General features: G+C 32.6%; 1 protein-coding gene across 1 annotated transcript in view; it reads right to left on the bottom strand.

Annotated features, from left to right (window-relative positions):
• The window catches only part of LOC130895868 (protein O-mannosyl-transferase Tmtc3-like), a 184,691-nt gene extending 160,914 nt beyond the window's left edge, over nt 1-23,777 (bottom strand). The window contains exon 1 of the mRNA XM_057803442.1: nt 23,225-23,777. Coding sequence (XP_057659425.1) covers nt 23,225-23,410 — 186 coding nt within the window. The 5' untranslated portion in view covers nt 23,411-23,777. The remainder of the gene's footprint in view (nt 1-23,224) is intronic.
• Nucleotides 23,778-24,483: the final 706 nt, after the last annotated feature.

The raw sequence follows: 24,483 nt of genomic DNA, 5'->3' as shown, positions 1-24,483 counted from the left end.
AATCTGGCAAAAAAGACATCAAATTAAGGCAAAACTTAGTGTTTCAAATTTGACTGATTTACAGAAATGAAGACAGTCGCATACGTAGAATTTTATTCTCTTCAGCTTATATAATACAGCTTTTTTGAATAGGAGTATTTGTTTTCAAGATGTGTGGTCTTGGAAAGCCGTAAAAAATACAGCACTTAACCTAATTTGATGTTTTATATGTCAATTGATGCAGAATTTAGTCCTCTGTAGTTTTTAACAGAATTTTCCGTACGACATAGCGTTTTCCAGCTACAAGCAAAAAATTCCAAGTAGTGTAATAATTTAACGGTTTTTGCTACCCAAAAATTAAGCTCACCATGTGGAATTATGCAAACTCTTATTACACGCATTTAGGGCCAAATATAGGATTAAAAATGATTTCTAGCTGGGGGTATTTAATTCCTAAAATATTTTCATTTTATTGGCCTATACTAAATTCTTGTTATGATAAAAATTGATAGGGGTTGATCAAGGAGATATTGCAAATTTTCCGATTATATTGATGGTGTGTGGTCTAATATTTTGAATTCAATCATCTATTTTTATCCAAAGTTTGGTTTATTTGCTCACATTCATTGCGATAAATAGCTCACTATAATTTAAATTTGGATACTTTCGCAGTTTAAATTGATAAATCAGATCCAGGATTAAAAAAGATCCACTTGGAATAAATAACATCGATAAATTCCTGACTATTTCACATGGAAAAACCAATTTATTACAAACATCCAAACAAAACTGCATTTCGAAACATTGATGAACGTTGTTCCAAATAACTACGGGCATATATTGAACTATCGTCTACATCAGTGTCTATTGTAGTAATGATTTTCAATCAATCAATGCTATCAGAGTCATAACCGCAACCGACATGCTTTGAATTAGTATTAACCAGAACGCGGCAACCGCTCACAACAGACATTCCGTTAGTGACAACCGCCGTTTCATTGAGTTTGGTCATTTTTGTTTGTCTTTGCTATCATCTTTATTGATGCTTCCAATTGATTTTATTCTATTATGCACGTTGTTATGGCAATAATCAAAAAGAAGCTTAATCTATAGAGGGTGTCTCATAAACAATGCCATACAAAAAGAAATCCTTAAGTATAGTAGAAGTATAGACAATCGTATTCAATGGTTTCAACCCAATATTCAGCAAGCTCTTTGAGGCTTTGGTGAAACCAGTCATTGGTTTTAGATTTAATAAATTGTCACACTGCATTTTCAACATCTTTTTCTCTCTCAACTGGTATGCTATTTATACTGGACCTCCCAATCAAATGATGATTATTTTATAAAAATGAAAAATCTAAGAGAAATAATTGAAATCAGTTTCAATATAACTGAAAGCGGAGTCGAGGATCTAAGTTGCTGTTTTTCTTTCTTTTGATGACGAAATATTTTTTCAGCAAGATATCCTGTCAAATAAAAAATCAGCAATTGAAAAAAGAAGAAAGACAATTTGAGAATCTTATGAAATTATATTAAATAAATGATATAATTTCTTTTGCCACAGGGGGGTCATAAATCCCAGGACAGTTTGTTAATTTTATGCCAATGTAGCACAGTGGTTGGAGCGTATTCTTGAGATGATACATGTCTTTTTTGGATAAGTTAGCCCCCGCGGAAACTTAAGGATTTCTTCTCGGAGAATTGAAAAATTGTAAGAATGAATTTCCTTTTGATGAGTCAAGTGTTCTAAATGTTGAAAGCCATTTTTCTATTATATTACTTTTAATGGACTGTACCACATCTCAATGGAATGGAATGGAAAATGGAACATCTAATGGTTCTTCCTAGGTTAGCTATATCGCCTGCTCTGACATTTCCTTTAATATGAAAGTGTCCTGGGATCCAGCGGATTCGAATTTCTTTACCTTGGTGATACAACTCATAAAGTAGTTTCCAAACATTAAGAATGGAGGGATTGGAAGGTAAAGAGAAGGATGTTTTAGATATGGAATTAATGGCGCTCTGGGAATCAGAGAAAACTACGAATAGAGCTTACGGTCCATTCTCATGGTTAGTATTAAACAAGTAGACAGTGTAAGTAGAGCCAAACATGAACCATAAATGGACAGTAAATCGGATGAAGTCACTCTCTAGCAGCTGAGGCTTTCCCAATCTTAAGAAGAAGAAGTTATTTTATTTATTATTAGGAATTCATTTTACTTTTTGGTTTATTAACTATACGAGGTTTATTTGTTGTTCTACTATGATTAATTTCTATCGAAATTGGAAGTGAAGTGGAACATTGATGCCGATTGGTTGATACAAATAGGAAGTGGAATCGCTTTTTAGTGCCTAGGCACTGAAGTAACTGAACTGGCGTCCGCTTCATGTTCGACAGCAGGTAATACACGAAGACCAGCTCAACATTGTAACATTACGAATAATGCAAACTATATAACTACTATTAGTATAAATAAATAAGAAGAAATATGATTCGCATGCCAATTTAAAAAATATCATTTTAACTATTATTTTGTGAATCTTGACCATTTCGAAGAAATTGCAATATGTAACGCGGCTCTTAAGGCTCATTTTGTCACTCGTCTAGTGACAAAATACGAGGGTCGTTTTTTTCGACCTCCGATAGGCTATAAATAAAGGAAAAGTTCATATAAAACAATAATTTTATTACCAAAAGATTGGTACACTTAGGGTTACTTTTCGACATAATTACCATCAGATTGAGACATTTGTCATATCCGTGGACAAGCTATTCAATACTCGCTTCAAAGAAAGTTGCCGCCAATGTAGCCTAACAATTCAGTAACAATAGAGGACAAAACAGATCTTGAAACTTCGGGGAATTCCGTAGACAAAGCAGTAATGGTGAGTCTGGGGTTTTCTTTAACCATTCTATCAACACGTTGAACCAGGTTATCTGAAACGACAGATTAGCATCCTTGGCCTCCTTCATCATGCACATCATTACGACCATCTTTTAACTTTCGACACTATTCACGCACAACACCATCACCCATACTCCGATGGATTTCTGCAGGACTATAGCCTTCAGCCTGTATAAAAGGAATCACACTTCACAATTCACACTTGGCTGGAGCATTAATAATGGCGGACATATTTAGGTTGCTGTAGGGCAACGCCGACTGACGCCTAAATGTCAACAATGGCAGAGTGTGTAGTGCGAAAGCTTCACAGTCGCCTACAGCGCATGTCCGCTGGTCCGCTTTCTTCTGCCCTCGTAGCGTCTGCAGGGAGCGATGGGAGGTTGGAAAAAAACGGCCCTAGTAAATGATTTAAGTGCCTTGATACATAAATAATTTTATATTACTCAATTCGAAATGTAACTTTTTCTTAAAATTGAGTTTTTCAGCTTTACAAAATTGTAAAACAGAGTAAGATTATTTTTGAAAGAAGACTAGTTACAGCCATTCAAAATTTACTAAATTTTGAAATTTGAAGAAACAACCTATAGTGGAATTCACTAGAGCCTCTGTTGGAACTTTCAAATTCTCAGACGTTGAGACAATACTATGTCTATTTGACGGTTCCCATTATATCTGTTAAAAATTAAGAATGAGCTCTTGTTACAAACTGTGCTGAGTTACAATTGGATATTTCAAACAAATCTTGTTTGCTTTGTAAAAGTATGATCTGTTACTTTTGATTCTTTGTTTTCTTTTTTCTCCACTCTCGGTTAACGTCCACTATTTTAGAAACAAACTTATATGGTTGACACACTGGAATACCAGTAGGTTCCCAAACTTTCAAAATAGCACTAATTACTTCATCAAATCATTGTCGAATTGTGAGGTTAGAATATGTAGAAAAGTAATTGGAGCCTTTTTCTTATACTAGGTAATTTGTGTTTACTTAATTTTTTACATGACAAACAAAGGATATAAATTGTTTTAGCCATTTTACTCATAACAATCGAAAGTACTGAACCATATAAAGAATACACAAGTTTCTGAAAATGTGTGTCACAGATACTGACTTTTTGACAACTGTCCATATGATGTAAATTTCATAAATGCTGCTACTACGTACTGCCAACCATTTTTGAAATGTGTAGTCCATAAAAATATAGTTTTGACTAATAGTTGAAAATTTCGCGAATTTTGTGAAAAATGTGATTGTAAGGCTATTAATTAAAATTTCTGATTGGATGCAACTAGTCTTCTTCTGAATGTTATCTTACTTTCTCTCTTTTACAGTTTTGCAAAGCTCAAATACTCATTTTTAAGAATATAATATAATATTTCATAAAAAACTGCATTTATCACGTGTAATTTCAAATTTAAAAAAAAATTTTTTCTCATGTTAATTGAATGGGAAACTAAAGAAACGACCCATTGGAGTGTGGAAACAGATCTCATGTTTTTGATGATTTGTTTTACTTCAAAAAGGAATATTTGAGAGTCATGAAAAAAATTTTGAAGCGAAACCTATCTTGCAGATAGATTTTTCATAAAAAATACTGCAACAACTGTTAAAATATTTACTTAATTAGCTATGCCATATGCCACATACATCGACGATACTCGATTTTTTAACACTATTCATTAAATTGAAATAAATAGATTCATGCCTCACTAAATTCTATACTTGAAAAAATAATTATGTGAATGGAACTGCAACTTAGTTTTTACTGTCTTGTTAAAAGGAATTGGCTAGTATCTATACTAAATTACTTAGATTAAAATTAGATATTCAAAGGGAAACATCTGGATTCGCGAAATTTACCGCCTGATTGATGTTTGACGAGGATGAAACAAGACCTGACCTTTGAGGCAGCGGAATGTGTCAGGCGAAGAAAACCTAACTTATTATTATTCAAATCTTATGAACGCTTCAAGTATTAGTAGTTCGTCAGTTACAATACTTGTAATCAGTAAAAACTGATTTGTTTTTCAAGTTATATGTTTCTAATAAACAGCTAGGCGCCTGTCACTTTCTGCTACCTCAATGGTCAGGCCTTGTCTCACACTCGTCAAATATAAATATAAAATAGGTTGTATGCAATCTTCACAATTGATTTAATATAACCAGCATTTTGACTTGTTGAAATACAAAATAGTAATTAATCTAATTTTTGTTTTACCCATTCTAGGGCGTCGGAAACCTATTGTTTCAATGTTTTCCTGTCCTGTGCCAGCATCATCATTTGATTTCTGCCTATTTGTTTTTCTATATGTGCTATTTGATAGTTGCATGTTTTTCTTAGTCTGGCTCTTCTCCTTCTTCCTATAGTTCTAGTCCTCCATATTCGTTTTGTTAATGTATCTTGTTCCATCTTTGTTAAATATCCAAACTAGACTCTGAGATTTATTTTTTCTTTCTTTATTCTATCCATCTAGTTTTTCCTTCTATTTTTTATAGGTGCTTATTTGATATCTCCTTCTTATTAAACAGTGTTTTATTAAATGCATAGTATATATTTGTTGTTAATCTTCCTGTGATTTTTTGCCACAATTATGATGTTGTCTCAATATAGTAAAGTTTAGGATAATGTTGAGGTATCATTATGTTCTTTTGTAGGTGTCTCCTTCATTTCTCTACAGTTTTTAGTACTTCATCCATGATAGACTTTCACATTCGCTTCTTGTGATAGATATTTTTTTCTATGGTATTTTTAGTTTGTTCAATATCCACACGTTGTTTCTTTGGAAGGAGTCTAATGCTGCCTTCAGGTCTATAGACGTTAAGTGCATAGTGTTTCCTTTTTTGTAACGCCTTTCTATTATATTTCTCAGCATGAAAATATTATCTATTGTTTCTCCTTGTTTCCTCAATGCTGTTTGTTATTCTTCCAGTTTCTTGTTTCCTTCTTCTCTTAGTCTTCCTTCTATACCTTGTAGAATACTGAAGTTAGATATATTGGTCTGTAGTTCTGTTTGTTCTCATTTCTTATGGATTGGAACTAGTGAATAGAAGGAGTTCCATGTGTTTAATATTTCGTCAGGTTTTTGTTCTAAGTTTGTGACAGATTTAGATAAAATTTTGGAAGGTTACTTAGTAAAACTGTTATCGTCAACCATTGAAAATTCAATCCAACAATCCCTACGGTAATTTTTATTTCAAATTCCAATTACAATATTTATCATACGCAGTAACTCTTTTGAGGAATTTACTTTATGAGACTGATGAAGCTTCCTGTGAGGAAAATAAACTTTTGAATCCTGTTATTCACTCTTTAGAAAATTACATGACTTAAAAATTCTCTGATATATTTCACATTCAAATGACTCCCCATTGCATTTACGAAGTTCTTACAAAGGAATTTCCGTAACGTCAAAGAAGAAAAAAGTTTTTGTCTTGTTTTTAATATTTTTGTTATTAAAAGTCACGTTCGGAAAGTTGGTGATGCATATATTTGCTCAAACTTTTAAAACTTTTTGAAAAATGTTGAAAAGAAAGTATAGCAAATTATTACAACATGAAAACATACATTATATTAGTTTTATACTGATTAAATGGCGCCAAAATGTGGCAAAAGAAGGAATGAAGAAAAAACGAAATAAACAAAAACAATATTGAAAAAAAAGTTATTGAAACTGATGAATTTTTGTTTCTTGCAAATTTCTTTACTTGAAACACACAGCTAACATCCAATATTGAGAAAACTTTAAAATGGAATAAAAGCACCATCGCGAACTTTAACAGAGCAATTAGTATTTTGCAAGGTAGTATGACAGAACTTCATTTTGTAAATACATTCTATGGGTCGTAATGATGATGAGGCTCAACCGTAGATTTCTGGAGACTGGTGATGATTTTGAAGAATCTGGGAGTAAAAGATCAGTTACCAGAAGACAAAATGTCTTCATTGCAGATTAGCCGAATAAGTACTGTTGAATTAAGAAGATCTAGAGAAGTTCGAATTACACACAGAACTTGGCGCTCTATAGCGATAGGAAACTGGATAGAATTTAAATTATGGGATTCAAAGAAAAAATAAGAAATGTAAGTAAAGTAAATAAGCAGATAATTTAGTGAAAAAGGGCGGAACAATTGCTTTCATAGGACCACAAACTCTCAGTTTTTCCAAAAAGTAATTGAGTCATAGTCGTAAAGAAACGAAAAGCGAGAAGTAATCAGAAACATAGAATAAGACCCCAGGTCTGAAACAATCGAAAAGATTTCTTTCCTATTCCAGCAACTGGTCTGAAAAGGCCTTTCATCGAACAAAGACGAGCTAAGGAGAGTTACTGATAATCTTACTGGATACTGTTCGGTGACTACCATTTGAAGAACATCGAAGAAACTCCCGATACCTCTTGTCGCTTTACTAAAAAATCCAAGGAAACCTCCGAACATCACCTTTGCGAGTGCGAGGCAATTATGTTGGAATATTGAGTATGATAAAGATGTAAAGACGTGGTTTTTTTATTAAAACGAATATTTCGTAGAAACACCACACTTACACTTGTAATTTTATTTATGTACTTGAAGAGGTGAGGTACAGTGGTGAGAATGGGTGAAGACTAGTTTCGGATACTTATAATATTACAACTAAGGATTCATATCCTTGATAAGCACTATGCAAGTACACCCTGCACCTTGAGTTACAAATATGCTGGCTTTTTTAACGTAATCTTTCTCTAAAGAGACCAAATCTTACCTACTTCCTTTGAACAATAAGTCATAACAATAAACGAGAGAAAGTTTTGCAGTGAAACTGCGTCTTTCTACCATTCCACAACAATCGCATCTCTAGAGCTAGAAATTTCTCGAAAATAACTTGGTCTGTTATCAATGATTTGAGAAATAAAATGTGTTTATCAAACACTATTGACCTCGACGCAGACGAACTTAACGAACGTTAGTAAGAATATTAGCTATAAAATTCATCATCATCATCATCATCGTCGTCAATGCCAAAATATTATTCAATCAGTTACCTTCAGAATTAAAAGTGGCAAATATTCTACAATCTACACAATCCAATTCAGTATGATTTTTATTATTATTAAGCCAAATTGATATTAAATTTATTCGAGTGGAACTAATACCCAAGTATGCCTCAATCTCAAGGTATGTCACATGATGATATTGCAATATCAGTTTATGCACAGCAGTCGATCTTGGAAGCCCTTCACGAAATTCGTTCTATAGCGATTGAATTCAGAGAACCACTGGCCTGAGATGGTGCTTCATCACCAAAAGTCGAACTGAGTTAATCGACACACTGCAGTTGGTTTAATTCACGTCGAAAGTCATAGAAAATCATCGCACGAAAATGTTCGCAATTTTTTATAAACAACTCAAATAACACTCGTGTGACAACACGTCCTGAGTACTCTAGTAACGTAATTTTCTAATAATAAAGGATTTTCGAATTTTTTTCTACTAGAGAGGTTGATTTGGGGATGGAAACTTATTTTTAAAATTAGATACCTACTTGTTTGTCTTAACTATGAATAAATTAACGAGGTTCACGATTATCTATCAGTAATTTTGATGATTTTATGATGATTATAACCTGCGAGAGTAAAACCTAATGTCTTCGGAAAATAATGTTAATTTTTCATTTATTGAAAAGACTTTGGATAGAGAGTGAGAAAATACTATATCTGTGGGATAAATTTAGTTTTTGCAACGTTGATTTATAATATAATTTTAGTTTTAAAAATATTCTCATACCCAAACAAATTGAAGAACGATTTTTTTATTTTTATTGTATCCTATGAGAATTACAATACCCTATCAATAGAAAGCTACTGATTTATAAACGAGCAGCAAATCGGATTATTAGGAATTTGCAATGTCTCATTACTGTCGTAAACGTGGCTTCCGTTTACCATCGTTATACTTACATTATCTGGCAGTGCTTATCGTTCACCCTTATTACAATTACTACCTGCACGCGACTTTTGAAAAGAATTTACTTTCTTTATAATGTGATAGTATAATAAATGTAACCTTATTTTTCAATCTTGAATCTGACATTTCGTGCCAAGGCGTTAAAATAATTTCGTAGAAAAATTCAAAAATTATTATTATTGGATTTGGAACCAAAACAAGTTTAAATTGATGGTAGAAGGAAGAGATAAGCAAAAAATTATTGCTATTGAGAAAACATTCATGATATAGAATTTCCATGCAATAAAAATCATAATATTGATAGAAAACAACATAAATATAAATTTAGTTGAATTACAAAGTACGGTTCAGTATATTTTTAATAGATTCGGTAGATGTTGCAGAAAAATAGTCTTGTCTTGTGTCCCATTAGACGAATACCATTATTCTTCTTCTTCCTATGATCTTACTCCAAGGAACTTATCCTAACTATCTATCTTATCCATCTCCTTAACAGTCTATTATGTCCTTATTGAGTCGCATTTCTGATATTCCCTTCCCTTCTGGAGTAGCTGTGGAGCGATTCAATTTGAGAGAACCTTCAAACTAGAAAAAAGAGCTGTTGGATATTTACTAGGAATAAACAGCAGGGCTCGCTGCAGGGAGTTATTTGAAAGATTAAAAATTCTGACTCTTCCTTCCTCATTTATCTTTGAATACGTTTGCCTAATTCGTAAGCACGCTTCTCCAATTTCAGAAAGGTCTTTGCACGACTATCCGCTTAACGAGGAGCACGTCTTTTATCTACCTACTCCACATTCAGAATTAGGGCTCAATATTTTACAATACAAAAAAAATGCACAATCGCTTGCTGATTGTAATCGAATCGATATCATCTTTTCCCGTATTCCGCAATAATTTGATGGCATATTTACTGGAAAGTGCCTTCTATTTTGTAATCGACTTCTATTCTAATAATAATATTTAATAATATTCCGGGCATGTTGCATACTGGTTTAATTTTAATTCATTGGGATTTTCTTCTGTATATTGAAATTTTGTTTTATTTGTTTTATCTTTATTTAGTAATTTTTATAGCCTTGCACTTAGACATTCTAAACTCCAAAATGGGAGTTAGTAAAATTGGTGTTTCTGTTAGCTTCAATGTTAAAAACATTGCATTGAGTTTGGTAGATAGGGGATTCATGGCAAGGAAGAACCACAACGGGCTCAAGGAATTACCCTGGTATATTCCCCTACAAATGGGTTTTTCGACAGTAATAATGAAATTGATATCTATTTGCAAATATAGGTTTGTTCGCAATCTTCATTTGAAGAAAACTGACAATATTTGAGTGGACTTTGTAAATCCACAAGGCCTTCAAAAGCTATGAATAAGGTACAGTGTGTATATTCCGGTTATCTATATGTGCTGGTCAAAGTACAGCCCTTCGCGATCTTATATCAAGTGGAGAGGCTGGTTGGTCCGACCCAGTGTTAAAAACATTGGAATGTGTTCTGGGTTGTGTAAAAGGTAGAAAAATATTTAGCCAATTCCTTCTTTGCATATTCATCTCATTTTCTTACTTTTCTCTCTGTTCTATTCTGAAATTAATAATTACATGAATCAAGGAAATAAATTGTGTAAACCGGTTTTTTATTTTTGTATATCTTGACGTTTTGGTTCAAAAGATAGTTTGAATTTTTTTAGATAACAAAATAACACTACACTGTCCCTTATTCCAGGTATACTCATTTTAATCTAAGTCACCCAGTAACAGTTTCTTACCTGCGTTTTAGCATAGATATACAAGATCTTAATAAAGAAACACTTAACAAACTTTACGAAAGTAATTTGAAGAAAATTTTTGTTTAATTCACATCCGAAAGCTTCTCACATCGAAATAAAGTAGAACCAGTCGAGTGTAAAAACAACAAAGGAATTCAATTATAAAGTTAACAAGGTTTCGAACTGTGCATTTGACGCGTTGTGCTTATACAGCGTTTTTGTGATAATGACATTTTAATCAACTGCACAAAATGAATCTACAATTGAAAATTGGTCACTTCATGAAATACCGAGATGCAATTTATGAATTGTGAATTGATTTCGAATAGAAGATGAAAATAAGTAATTTACTCGATACTCGACTGCATTTTTTTTTTCGAATTCATAATCTAATCCATTGCGACAGTTATTATTGTTTAATAATAAACGCTATCGTGACGCGTCGTGGCCTTTGCAAAACCAGTACGTAATTTTTAATTCTGTCTTGTACATATAGCTTCACTTTGAATCAGGACGAGTTGTAGGTGTATGATATATTGTCAAGAGATTGAAACTCAAGTTATTATGGTACAATAAATTGCACTAAGAATGTATAATTGTTGTAAATAATTCTGAGTATTTAATCGTTTTTTGTTCGGCTTATTTCAAGTCTACAACGAAATTTGTGGAATTTTGTTTCAGCATTGAATGTACTTGTAAAAAGTTTAATTTATATTGAGTGACAGCTAAACTGAAATGTAAACGTATTAAGGTTACGGTTGACTAATTAAAAATAGAAAATTTTTAGTAGTAGACAAGAAATCACGGAGGGACACAGATACAAAATATCTTATATTAGGAATAAGAGGAAAGACCATTAGCAGATCCACAAGAAAAATAACAGGGGAGGGTATAGAAAATGTCGATCTCATGGAGGCAACAACAGATAATAAAATCAGATAGAAAATTTCAAAAGCCATGAATGCAGGAGAGAGTGAGATTCTAGGAAAAAGTGAAAAGAATGAGCAGAATAATATGGATAATTTGGAATGAAGAATAAACGCCGGGGAATGAAATAATACATGAATATGTCCAATTTGTATTCAATAAGGAGGTTAAAATAGGAGTGAAAATCATAAGGGGATACCACTAGATGTGGTGTACAAAATTTTTGCTAGAGAAGTGAGGAACAGATTGAACGAGTACTAAGAGAAGTAGGTTTTAAAAAAGGAACAGGAATAACGGATCAGATATTTATACTTAAGACAATAATAGACATGTGGGTATGTAATGATCATCGATTTTAAACAGGTTGATGACACAATAAGTAGAAATATGTATTAGGAATCCCGACAAAAACTGTCAAGCTTGTATAGATGAAATTAGATAATTGATAATGTAGAGTAACAAACGAGAAAAACTTTATCAGAGTAATTAAGGGTTCAAAAGGAATCAAACAGCAAACAATTGCATAAAAAACAGATTTATCATTAATTAACAGAGCAAAGAAGGAAATGTAAAGTGCAAGAGGCTGCAATAATTATGGAGAATAAACCAAGAAAAAATGAAGTATATGGTACTAAGCCACAGTGTGCCTAGTAGAAAATAATACGAAAAGATTGTAGGGAGAGAAGTTCACCTCATATACCTGAAATCAACACAGCCAAAATTAGAAAATATCGAACAAATGTCATTAAATAAGAGGAAGGAGCTGAAAAAGAAGAATGAGGTCAGAAAAAAAGGTTGGAAGCTGCGTTTGAAGATATTAGAAATGTAGAACTGAATTGAAGTTCAAAAGTCTAGAACGCATTTGTGGAACATAATTGTAAAAGTGCTTGAAGACCGATGAGGAAAGAATAATAAGTCATGAGCCTTAAAGAGCTGGAGTACTGTAAATGTAGCAGTAGAAGTATCGATATGCAACATAAAATTGTCATTTAGTCGACAACATACACTATAAATTTGTCTATAAATCTTAGAAGTTGAAAAAAATTTCTGTTTTAGTGCGTTATAAGGTAACGGTATATTATTTGAACTAATTAAGGTTACGATATACTTTATTCGTTAACAATAGTTGGCAACAGTAGATTTACCGTTCAATAATGTTATAGTTAGTTTTCTCAAAGTCGTATTACTACTTTATGTAGAAGTATGAAAAATTGATGCATCACAAATTGTTTCTGCAATGGAAAAACTTCAATAGAAGGTGCATTTATTAAATATAGGCTAAAAAAATATATAAATTAAGTATTGTTCAAATAAAAGATATGATGATTGGGTAATTAAATGAAGTTTACTTGTTACAAATAACAATATCTGAATGGCCATCTCGAAGACGGCACTCCTCTAAACGCGAACGCACATTTGTGAAAACTCTTGTCAATAAATCTGGGGTGATTGCTGCCATTTCCTGGCGGATATTTTCCTTTAGCTGACTGATGTCCCTCGGATTGTTCATGTAGACTTTATGATTAAGGTGCCTCCACAAAAAAATCAAGAGGCTTCAAGTCAGGACTACGTGGGGACCAAGGGATATCACCTCTTTTGGAAATTAGTCTTGCAGGAAACATCTGTCTCACAGCCGCCATAGAGTCATTTGATGTGTGGCAGGTAGTTCCGTCCTGTTGGAACCAAGTTCTCGTATTCGCTATTCTTGATCTCTAAAGTTTTGGAGTCAAATATCACTCTAACATCGCAGTCGGTTTTAACGGTGATTTTAGTCCTAGTGAATCTTCAAATAAGAAATGGCCGATAATTCCTTTTCTTGAAATTACTGCCCATACCGTTACTATGTAGTGGTTTTATATGTTTTATTATATATTATATATTTAAATGAAAATGAACTCTGAAAAAGGGATGGAAAATCTACTATGCATTTCTTCAACAAATGCCAACCTTGCTTCAAAGTATCTTTCAATTTCTGTGTTAACTGGAACTTATAAGGATACAGTTCAAGATCCAGCTTCAAAATTCGCTGTGAACTCCGTCGCGACCAGTTTAAAGCCGATCGCTTCCAAGTAGACACATGCGGTTTTTTTCGTACTGACTACTTCACCCTATCATTATTGTTTGTGGTCCTAAACGTTCTTGGACGACCTTTTGCTGGTTGTTTAAATGTAGAACTGGTCTCTTCAAAACGCATAATCCATATTTCAATTAAATTTGCATTCGGAACTTCATTCTTAACGATACAGTCGTTTTGTCAAGACGTATGAACGACCGTTCTCGTAAAACGTGGAAAGACATAAAGTGCGACGCTTTCCGTCGAAGTGACTCATGGCTACTAAAACGAGTGCAACTATCCAATCAAGCTAGGTTCCCCCGCCCACGCACCGTTTACTCGCGAAAAAAAATGATGCAATATGCACGTTCTATTGCGCCACCCTGTATATATAATTGTTGAAATTGCATAAAGACTCTTTACGTCTACGTTAAAAGCTATCAAAAAAATACATCCAAGCGAAAACGGAATATAATTTTTTGTATAAACCGAAGGTGAAAATTGGCGAGAAAAAACGTGGTTTCGATAAGAAAACGATCAGGTTTAACCAAGATAACGCACCCTCAAAAATAAATGACGAAAATGAATGAATTAAAGTAAAATTGTTACAAAATCCACTTTATTTGCCAGATTTGGTTCCCTCAAACTTCTGACTGAAAACCATAAAATAGTATTTCGATAGTCTTCCAGCTTCTCAATTTAAAGATAGAATTGAAAACCTTGGAATAGTTAATTTCTTATCATACAACAAATCTTGTTGATGTGTGACACCGTTGGATTGCAAAAGGTGTGATATGCTGGAAAATATGTAACCTCTTTGCCAGAAAGGAATTCACTTTGAAGTCTCTAGGTACTAAATTGAATTATTCATCCAGAGAGAATGAATTATTATTGTCAATTCCGACTCTTTTAGCTTCATAAGTCGAGATATATGTCAATTATGTCATGTCACATCAGTTTACTACGAAACACGATTAGTTGTATACTCTTGACATCTGCAAAGTAGATTGATGATGTCACAAGAGATTTAAGAGCACTCTCACAGTGACGTCAATTGAAACCACTCTAAATATCTTATGAGTACTGAAATGCACATTTTCAACTTATTTTTCAGTATACAAAAGCGGTTTCATGGAAGACTGTACAAGAAATTTTATTTTTCTAATACGTACTCTCTTTTTAGTGGAATTTGTCGAGTAAAATTTTAAGGGATTGAGTGAGCTACACTACACAAGGCTTGTCGAATCGCTAACTCGCAGTGATTGTCGGAAGGTGTTGATCTTACATTTTTCGTAACCGAAAATCAAGATGTCTATCAAACCGAACATAAATAAGGTAATAACTTTATTCGTGGTTCTGATTCCGAATCAGTTCTGAGAGTAGTAACAATCTATATAAAATCTACGAAATCGATCTCATTTGCTTAAAACAGGAGACTGAGAATTTCCAAAATAAGGTTTCACAAGAACAATGATCAGTACAATCTTTCTTTTTTAACATTACGACACATGTCACCCGCGCAATTTTCTTGTTGTATAGAGAACATTTTGGCTTGGAGGTCTTTCAAGCAGAAATGCCTGTGTCTATCTTCGAAACTTCTTAAATGTATTTGCCTTTTTTAATTCTGAGTTGCTCTGAGATTCTAAAATAAGCGGGAAGAGTAAAAAATTGATTCGAATAGGTGCAAAGACCCCCATAAAAGCAAACCATAGCGAAGATGCGATTCGAACAATGGCAAAACAAGTAGAGAATAATTTTCTCGCCATTTTTTCTACATGTACAGACCATTGAAGGACACCGTCAATATGTAGACCAAGGAACTTGATCGAATTTAATGTTCGCATTAAATTACTGTTGAGTTTTAGAGCTGTTTGAGCAGAGATCGTTCGCGTCAGACCAGGACTTGATAGTAATGAGATCTTTGCCCATGGTAGAATGTAAAGCTTGTATAACTGGACCACTCCAGGTTACACTGGTGTCAATCGCGAATAAAGTGAATTTGCTATTAATGCATAAGTCTGTGACATCATTAATAAATACCAAAAAAAGAGCTGGACCCAAAACGGAACTCCGAGGTACACCACTGCCAACTTTATCATTAGCTCGTACCAATTGTTTTCGAAATTTGAGATAAGATACAAACCATTTTAAAGGAACACCTCGGATGCCATGATATTCTAGTTTTTTAATCAGAGTTTCATGATCAACACAACCGAAGGCCTTAGCGAAATCACAGAAAGCCGAAACCGTTTAAAATTTCTTGTTTTGTTTTTTGTTCTACATTATTATTTCTCAAAATTGATAGACAGGTACATTTGAAATCAATACAAGATTCCTTTTTCCATCTTTCTTGAAAGAAAAATTTTGGTTTACTGGTCATTATGTTCCTTATTATGTCATTAATACATATGAGTAGTCAATATACTTCTTATACCGGCTGATCCATCCTAACTTAAATCATTCTATTTTCTTCACTTTCTTCTGAAACGTCTCCTTCAATACACAAGAAATTAACTTAATTATGTAATTATTGTAAATGGAACGATTTGGAGATACGGTTCGATTACAAAAAAATGTTGCTAATACGTACATTCATCACTGATTGGTTGAATTCTTTGTTACACCTCAGAAATCTTTTCAATTTTTAACACCGAAGACCGGTTTCCTTTTACCAAACGGCTACCTCTCGGTTGTTAACTGGAACTGAAATTGATGAACAGAGGTCGACACTCTTAAGTTTGTTTTTTCTCTTCAAGTTACTAATATATCGTCTTCCAAGCAATAATCAAATTCTGTTTGTTTGCAACGTATATTTCATTCCTTAAATATTGAGAAATAAAATACAGGATGTCCCGAGACTAAGGAGAAAAGTATATATATATTAATCGGGTTAAAACGTTCTTCGCCGTCTTCCGATTCCCAGTTTCCATTTTTCTTGATCTTCCCAAAGATCTTCTTCCAATCCTCTCTCTCGAATATCCTTCTCGATACCTTCTCTCCAGCTTAATCTTGGTCTTCCTCTTTTTCTTCTTCCTTGTGGTGTCCAATTTAAAATTTGTTTGGATATGCGGTCTTCAGGCATTCTTTGGACATGTCCGTACCATCTTAACTGATTCACCCTAATGTCTTCCGTAATCGTATGTTGCACTTTCATGATCTCCCTGATTCTGTCGTTTCTTATTTTTTCCAGTCTTGATATTCCTGCCGCGCGTCTCCAATAATCCATTTCTGTGGCTTCAAGCATTTTGATTGTTTTTTCTTTTAGAGGCCAGATTTCGCTATTATATGTTGTTTGTTTGTTGTTGTATGAGAAAAGTATATGTGCTAAAATGTTGGTATTCCACATAAACAATTCAGTAGCTCGTTTTCATATATAGATTTACAAAATTTGGATTTTGAATCTGATCTTCTAAAATTATCAGCGTATTTATAATGTATGTTCAACTTCGAAAAATACAACCTCAAAGCCAAGGATGGGCTACCCCTAATGGTGGATATCCAAAATTTTTACGGGGATAACCTAGATTGTATGAAATATCGATATTTACCACACTACTTTAACTACTATAAGAATTTTAATTAAGAAGATTAAATAACACAGTTTACTTTTATTCATTAAGCAGATATGTATTCAATTTACGGATTAACTTCTCTAAAAGCCAAAAGGTTTTATGCTGAACATTTTCCCAACAGATGAATAATCGATCATATTGAAGATATGGGAAACAGGTGAATATGAATGTTGTACAAAACTGAATTGAGAATTTCAGGAGCTTTGTTCTTTCACCTTACAAAGGTCCAACATAGATTTATGATGAAAGGTTGGATTCCTTGCATAACAATTTCCAAAACCTATTTGATGATTTGCACTACACAGTTAATCGATAATTATGTTCTCATCTACTCATCTGAATTTAAATGTACGACAAAATTTGAACACAAGATTTTCTAATAGATCTATTTTTCAGCGGTTATCTCAAAAATTAAGTCTAATTAAGACAAAATGTAATAAAGAGAATTATGATAGCTCTCAGACATAATATGGGGTTCAGCTTGCAAGTGCAAAGAAATAACCTTTGCAGACATAAAGTCCCTGGAAGTGGGAAAAGCTAAAATAGATCTTAGATTATATATAATTAGTTGGAGTGTAATTTTATCTAACCCGTTCTTTGCTGATCCATTTTATTTCCATATAATGAATACCTTCTTACTTTCACATCAGTTTGGTTTCAGGAAAACCACTCCCTTATAGACAAAGTACGCAGGATAACTGATATAGAAAAATCTATAGAAGGAACAGAACTCTTAGACGTGGCTCAAGCACTTTTGGCTAAACAATTACAAAATTATTAGAAACGAATATAAGAGAACGAGCCCTCAAAATAAACTTAAAGAAAATTAACGCTGGTGTACCACAAGTTAGAGTCCTTGGACCGGTTCTTCACCTCTTGCACATTAGTGACATCCTCTTATTAGAAAACAGAATACAATAAAGACATTAATCAATGCAATTAATTACTGGACCAAAAGATGGGAATTAGTTAATCAACTACCATAAATCGGTAGATTTCAATGTAACAGAAAAAGAGCAAAATATCTGGGATTAACATTAGATAGGAAGCCATACTAGAAACCTCACATAAGAAGGTAACACGCGTAATCGGTTTGGATCTACGGAATTCAAGTTTGGGGTTGCGCTGGCAGCGAAAGCAACACCATATAATACAGAGATTCCAAAATAAAGTGCTAAGGAACCTCGAGGCAATTCAGGTCCTCGACAACACCAGCCTAGAGAGAAGACTGAAGAGGACGAAGCCTTAGAGTTAATTACCTAAATGTTTGGTATAATAGTCTGAATTATGAAAAAATCCACGTAAAGACAGGATCAGAGCAAATGGGTAGCGGTGGAGGTAGAGGTCGCTGTCGACATTCAAATTAAACCCATTCAACTGGAAGAGAATAGAACAAGGACAACCTATTGATTGATGTAGTCTATAATCTTTTTTGTATAATAAGTTTCGTTTTATTAAGTGTTGAATGTATCTAAGTACTTAACAGTGGTCTTGACTGAGTATCGCAAGTTATCTGTCTATCTGTGCTGTCGACCGTGATTTAACTAGTGGTCTGAGACGCGGGCTCCACCTTAACCATTTTTTTTTGTTTGTATCCTAAAATAAGAAATAAAATCCAGGCAAGGCAACATCAATTAAATATATTATAAGCCTTGAACGAACTTTCTAGAACTACAATTTTCAATTACTGATTAATGAACAAAAGTTTTTTAATTTTTAAAAAGGGTTTTGAGAGAAGAAAAAATTATAATCTTGCACTTTTATTCTGGTAGTGATGAAGTAATTACTTAGTCGAGCACAACTTTAACCCTTTTCTGCAGATACGGAGTGAGAGAAAATTTAAATTTAAACAAAGACGATTTACCAATAGTTTTTTCATCAAATTATATCTAAAACAGAATCATAGGCATAGAAGGAAATGAGCGCATTTAATTTTTGCACATATTTTTCAAATATAATCACACAAAATTATTCCATTTTCCTGCAAGATCAGATGTTTCCAAGGACAATACAACAATTAAATCATTGCAATTAGTTCACTAGATTTATACACGACTGTTCTGTACATCGAATGAACTTTGGATTCTATACAATTAGTTCAAAGCTTGAAAGTTCAAAGCACATATTGTACAATTGTCCTATTTGCTTGCTTGCGGAACTTATTCTACCTAACTAACCAATTAACAACCTGATTTAGAGCAAGAATTATGAATTATTGAATATTTATATTTGTTGTAAATTGCTAATTATTATTTTGTTTTATTTACATTATTTCTGGAAGAATTAAGGCCCTTCTCCATTACTATAACTCGATATTATTAGTACGTCCTCAAATAAAAATTCCAAGTTCCTGAATATTTAATATAAGTGCCTGAAATAGATCTATCACGAATTTTTTCAAGTCTTACCCCGGGTAAGGGTGAAAAATTATTTGAAAAGCGTTTTTCTGTATTCTGGGAAAACGGCGAGGGTTCTAATTCTTGACGCAACTAGTTCTTTACAGTTTTTTGATATTACTTAGATAAACAGAGTTAAGGTGGTTAAAGATTGAGAGAAGATAATGAATGAAAATCATGACTTGCTGGAAAATTACAATGCACAAAGAAAAAAATGTTTAAATTGTTCCTATAAAGTTTGATAGAATGAAATTTCAGTCTTACTCTTTTCTCTGATTCTTGCAATCAATTTTTTAGCATAATGAACTTGTTGCATGCAGCAATTACGATAAGATTTTGAAGTTTCAATTTGTTATAAACATATCTCTGAAAGTTGAATTCCTCAATTTTTGTTGTTCATGTTTTTTTGTGGGGTTTTTGTTCCAAAATTTAACATTGTATAATTTATAAATTCTGTGCATTATTTTCGTAGTGTTCCTTTTGCTTCAAATCTCAGATAATTTGAACTCATTTTAATATAGCTCCTTTATTTTTACGTCCCATATAATTTTGCTCAAATCAAACGATTTGAGTTATTTACCTTTCACTTTACCGATTAAGCACAAACCATTGTTTTGCGGAAATAACTCAGATCAACTTGACAAAAAATTTACTTGTTTTCTGGTTAGCGTTTATCATTACCACAGATTATTATAATTATAATAAATTGAGCTTTGTGAACTGTGTCCGCAGTGGAGGTGGTTCAAGTTCCAGTACAAAATATGCAGATCCCGAATGTATAGAATCGAACGAAAATGTTTCTTCAATCAATAGAAATCACGGTCCATCGCCTCATCGAACTAAATCAATTTTTATCTATAGAGGAAGCAGTCCAGAATCTAGCGATTACCAATCAACAACTTCATTGTCTTTATTCTTCACCGGATAGTTGATTCACAAAAAAAAACATTATTCGTGTTTGAGGACCCATTTTCATGGACTAGTTTGAAGAATAAAGTTTCATTCTAATACTCACTGTATAGAGTGAATTATTAGACCCTTCATGAATTTATTTTTTTATATTTATTATGTTCAAACTTTTTAAAGAATAATAACGTGAATTTCAATTTAGAAAACTGTAAAATTATCAAACTCAATTGTTAGGTATCCTATAAGTAACAGTACCTGAGCTTTACTCGGTATTTTATTTTGGGAAAATTGTGTTTTTTAGAAATTATATTAAATTACAAATACAACATACTGATGAAATGTGGATAATATTTTTCGATCTCACCGACATAATAATAAAAAAATATCAACTGGTTATGTTATCAACCAATTATGTAAGTAATTTCGGATTTTCATTTGGAAAATTAACTTTTAACATAGTTGGTCGTTTAACTCTATAATATGCCACATATCAACGCGTTTATTTTCTTCTGGTTTAAAAGCATTAAAAATGAACTATAAGGAACACCGCTTGTTAGAAAGATCCACTAACTCAGTTTTATTTGCACGTGGCTTTACAGGCGGAAATTGGCAAACATTTTCTCCTAGAACTAAAACTTTTCCACTTAAATGAGATACGAATTTCCAATGGATCGTAAAAGTTTATCAATGTTCTGCAAACCATATTTTGGAAGCATCGGAGCTTCATCCATAAGAAAAATATCTATTTCTGCCAATTGTTTCGCTTTAAAAGACAACTCGTTTCTAATTAATACTCGAGAATAAATCTGGTGCCAGTGGTACTTTTAGTACAAAAGTTCTATGAGATGTACGACATAATATGAAAACGATACCGGTAAACGCCATACATTTTACTCTTTATCGTTTTCCAGTCAGCATACTTAGTTTAATGTTAAATATATGAATGTTTCTCCAGTACCGAATAAAGTTGCATAGCCCCCGTATACTAAATTTCAGGAAAATCGATAGAGCCGAGATTCATACAAGAATTGCTAGATAAAAGATATGAGATTTATGTTTTTTTCAATTATTTTAATCAACATTTCACAACCCATGTAATAAATGTAAATGAAATGAGCATCTTTTTGTATCTCAGCAAGGTACCTAGTTATGGAAAACGCCTTTTGTGGGTCGATAATTTTATAATAATGGTACTAGTTTCAGTTTTGTATGCCAGAAAATACTAAATTGTTGTTAGGAACAAGTTCGCGAAATGGTTCCTTAGGCCGGCCCTGCCCAGCCCCAATGGAATTTTAGAACTTTTCATTACAGCAGGCGGTTTATTTACAGTATTTCTACTAAATAATTTTAGGTAAGTCTATTTATTTATTTCGTTTGTTTCTTTTTGTTCTAGAACTTTGTAGAATTTTATTTGGGAATAAAAATGATTTGTGTAAACGCAGTTATTTGAGTTTTACATAAATAGTCGTAATGAAAAGAACGAATTGGTAAGAATAATCGCAGAAATTATTTGAATGATAATTATTATAAGTTAATTGTATTGCATGGTGTGTAAATAAGTTAAGAACGTAAGAGACTGTTTATTAATTCCCTCCACGAGTAGAAAGAGTGTAAATACGAAAAACGTTAAAGTTTTTTTTTCTTATTATTCAATTTACTTCATTGTATCGTTATTCATTATATCTAGGCCATAACAATTTGCCCCTCATATTTTATTATCTTGAGAGAGTACTAACTTGGAATTTGTTCTATTTTTGCCCCAAAAAATATCGTAACAAGAAATTTGTGGTTATGGCAGAATCTGTTTAATGGAAAATATAGGTAAGTAACACACGTAAGATAGGTATCAATATTTTTTATGGCAAATCGTTACTTCTACCAGATTCTAATTTGGTTCGGATTATTAAGTTCCTGTTCGTTTTCTTTGTCTTACTTTGATACATGTAATCAATAAAAAACAAAAATATTTAATTACACATTGAGCAAAGCACAGCTAGGCTATCCACATAAGTATGAAGATGTTGTCATCTAAAAATTTCCAAGAAATTGATTTTGTTCAATTCAGTTTCATCAATTTTTCTGTGTTTCCATTATATGAGAAAATGCTGTTTACCTTCTATTTATTCATAAATATATTCAATATATTCACATTATTATACTGTTTTCGACTAAATATTTTTATTATAAGCATTCTAATTAGTACGAAGACTTTCTTCAAGATTATTCTTTCATTACCTATTTTAAATACTACCAAGATGCTTTTTCCCCATTCGTTTTTAATAAAGGGTTGTTATGTTTCAAAGTTTTTTTAGAAAAGAAGTGTATCACAGCAAATTTTCAATTAAATTCCAATCTCCAGAAAACGTTGGTTTGATCTGTTTGACCCATAAATATAATTCCACACAACTTTGTTTTCAAATTATTACTACTGATGAAGTGGGTATAAAGAAGCATATTTATACGTGGAAAATCAATGAAACACTCAATCTCTTTTCAATTCTATATTACAGATCGTTTATGTCCTAGAGATCATTCCAATTTGTTACTTATATTCTTTAATGAAATGTGTAGGTACTAAAATCTGCGAAGCATCAATGTATTAAGTTTTTTTTCAAACAAATTGTACATGCATTGAAATAATAACAAAATTCTAAGTGTTCATTTTTATTAATGAGTTTCTGGAGTTGTCGAAAACTTAAGTGATATCCTTGCATACGTTATAGAATTAAAGATATCGAACAGGTGATTTCTACTTTTTTAAGAGAAACCTTACCTTGTGCATCGGTGTTCCCCAGAAATCATTGAAAAATATATTAATTAAAGGTGAGTGGGGCCTTAAATCTCGATTCTCCTTGATAGCACTAATATCATCGAACACGAAACCACAGTAACAACTGTTATAGTAACATAGAATGCTAGTTAGTGCTATAATAGCACATAGTGCGTGATTTAAAGCCATTTTATCACTCTCTTTAACTCATTACAAAACCACTAAATTATTAAGTTCATTGGTGTAATCATTGATATACACACTTTTATATTCATAATTGTTTAATTAATAACATATTACACATAAAGTTATTGTTTGGTTAAAAACATGAAACACGTTTATGATTTGTACCGAAAATTTACCCGCCGAAATGATCATACGTAAAAACAGTATTTAGATACATAACTGTTAAATAGTTTTCACTCATCTAGCAATACTTTTGATTCAAATAACCTTTAAATACTTGAAGTATGTCTTCCGTAAGTTATTGCAACCATTTATACAGTAACATACATCCTCACCACAACACCGTTAGACGAATACTAAAACGTCTTGCTGGTTTTCTGTTCGGCTGGTTAACGGAGCAGCCATACTGCGTCTGCATATCACGTGACCCATGTGTCTGGTCCTCTAATGCCCAGGCGCAACGATTGAGTTGATTCGAGATCACCCCGGCCTCGGAATAAATATCGGAATGGGAATTAGAATGTGTATAACTGATATGGTTTGTTCCTGTTTTTGTGTAATTTTTTAACTGGATAATGGACGAGATATTGCCGAAACGCATGCAAAGTTACAATTCTTTTAAACTACTTTGACGGCTTTTGTGGCAGCCAGGAAGAAATATCATTAATTTGGATCATGATTAAAGGAAAATGTTAATAATGTCAATTTTAAGTATACATTTTATTATTTGATAAAACCGGGAAGTATTGATGATGTGTTTGAATAGAAAAATTCTAAAATATATTACTTTTAAATGGATGACGAACACGTATTGGGTTTATCGACAATATGATAACTTTTATCTTGAATTGTGAGTTCGATATCTGTTACTTTCAATTGCCAGATAAGTCAGTTAACTGGAACATAACACATAGAACAGCAATTTGAGTATTAGCCCCTTAATCTAAATATTGTTTTGTGAAATATATTTGGTTTCCGGTCTGTGTAAGCATTGACGATTTTTACTGGTTTCTTGTGAACGAAATTTATTTCAAAGAAATGGGAAATACTACCTCTAAGAAGCGATGCGCAATTTA

This window comes from Diorhabda carinulata, chromosome 6, assembly GCF_026250575.1.
Source record: "Diorhabda carinulata isolate Delta chromosome 6, icDioCari1.1, whole genome shotgun sequence".
Classification (NCBI taxonomy): domain Eukaryota; kingdom Metazoa; phylum Arthropoda; class Insecta; order Coleoptera; family Chrysomelidae; genus Diorhabda; species Diorhabda carinulata.
The sequence above is the reverse complement of the archived record's forward strand: the minus strand, read 5'-3'. Positions and strand labels throughout refer to the sequence as shown.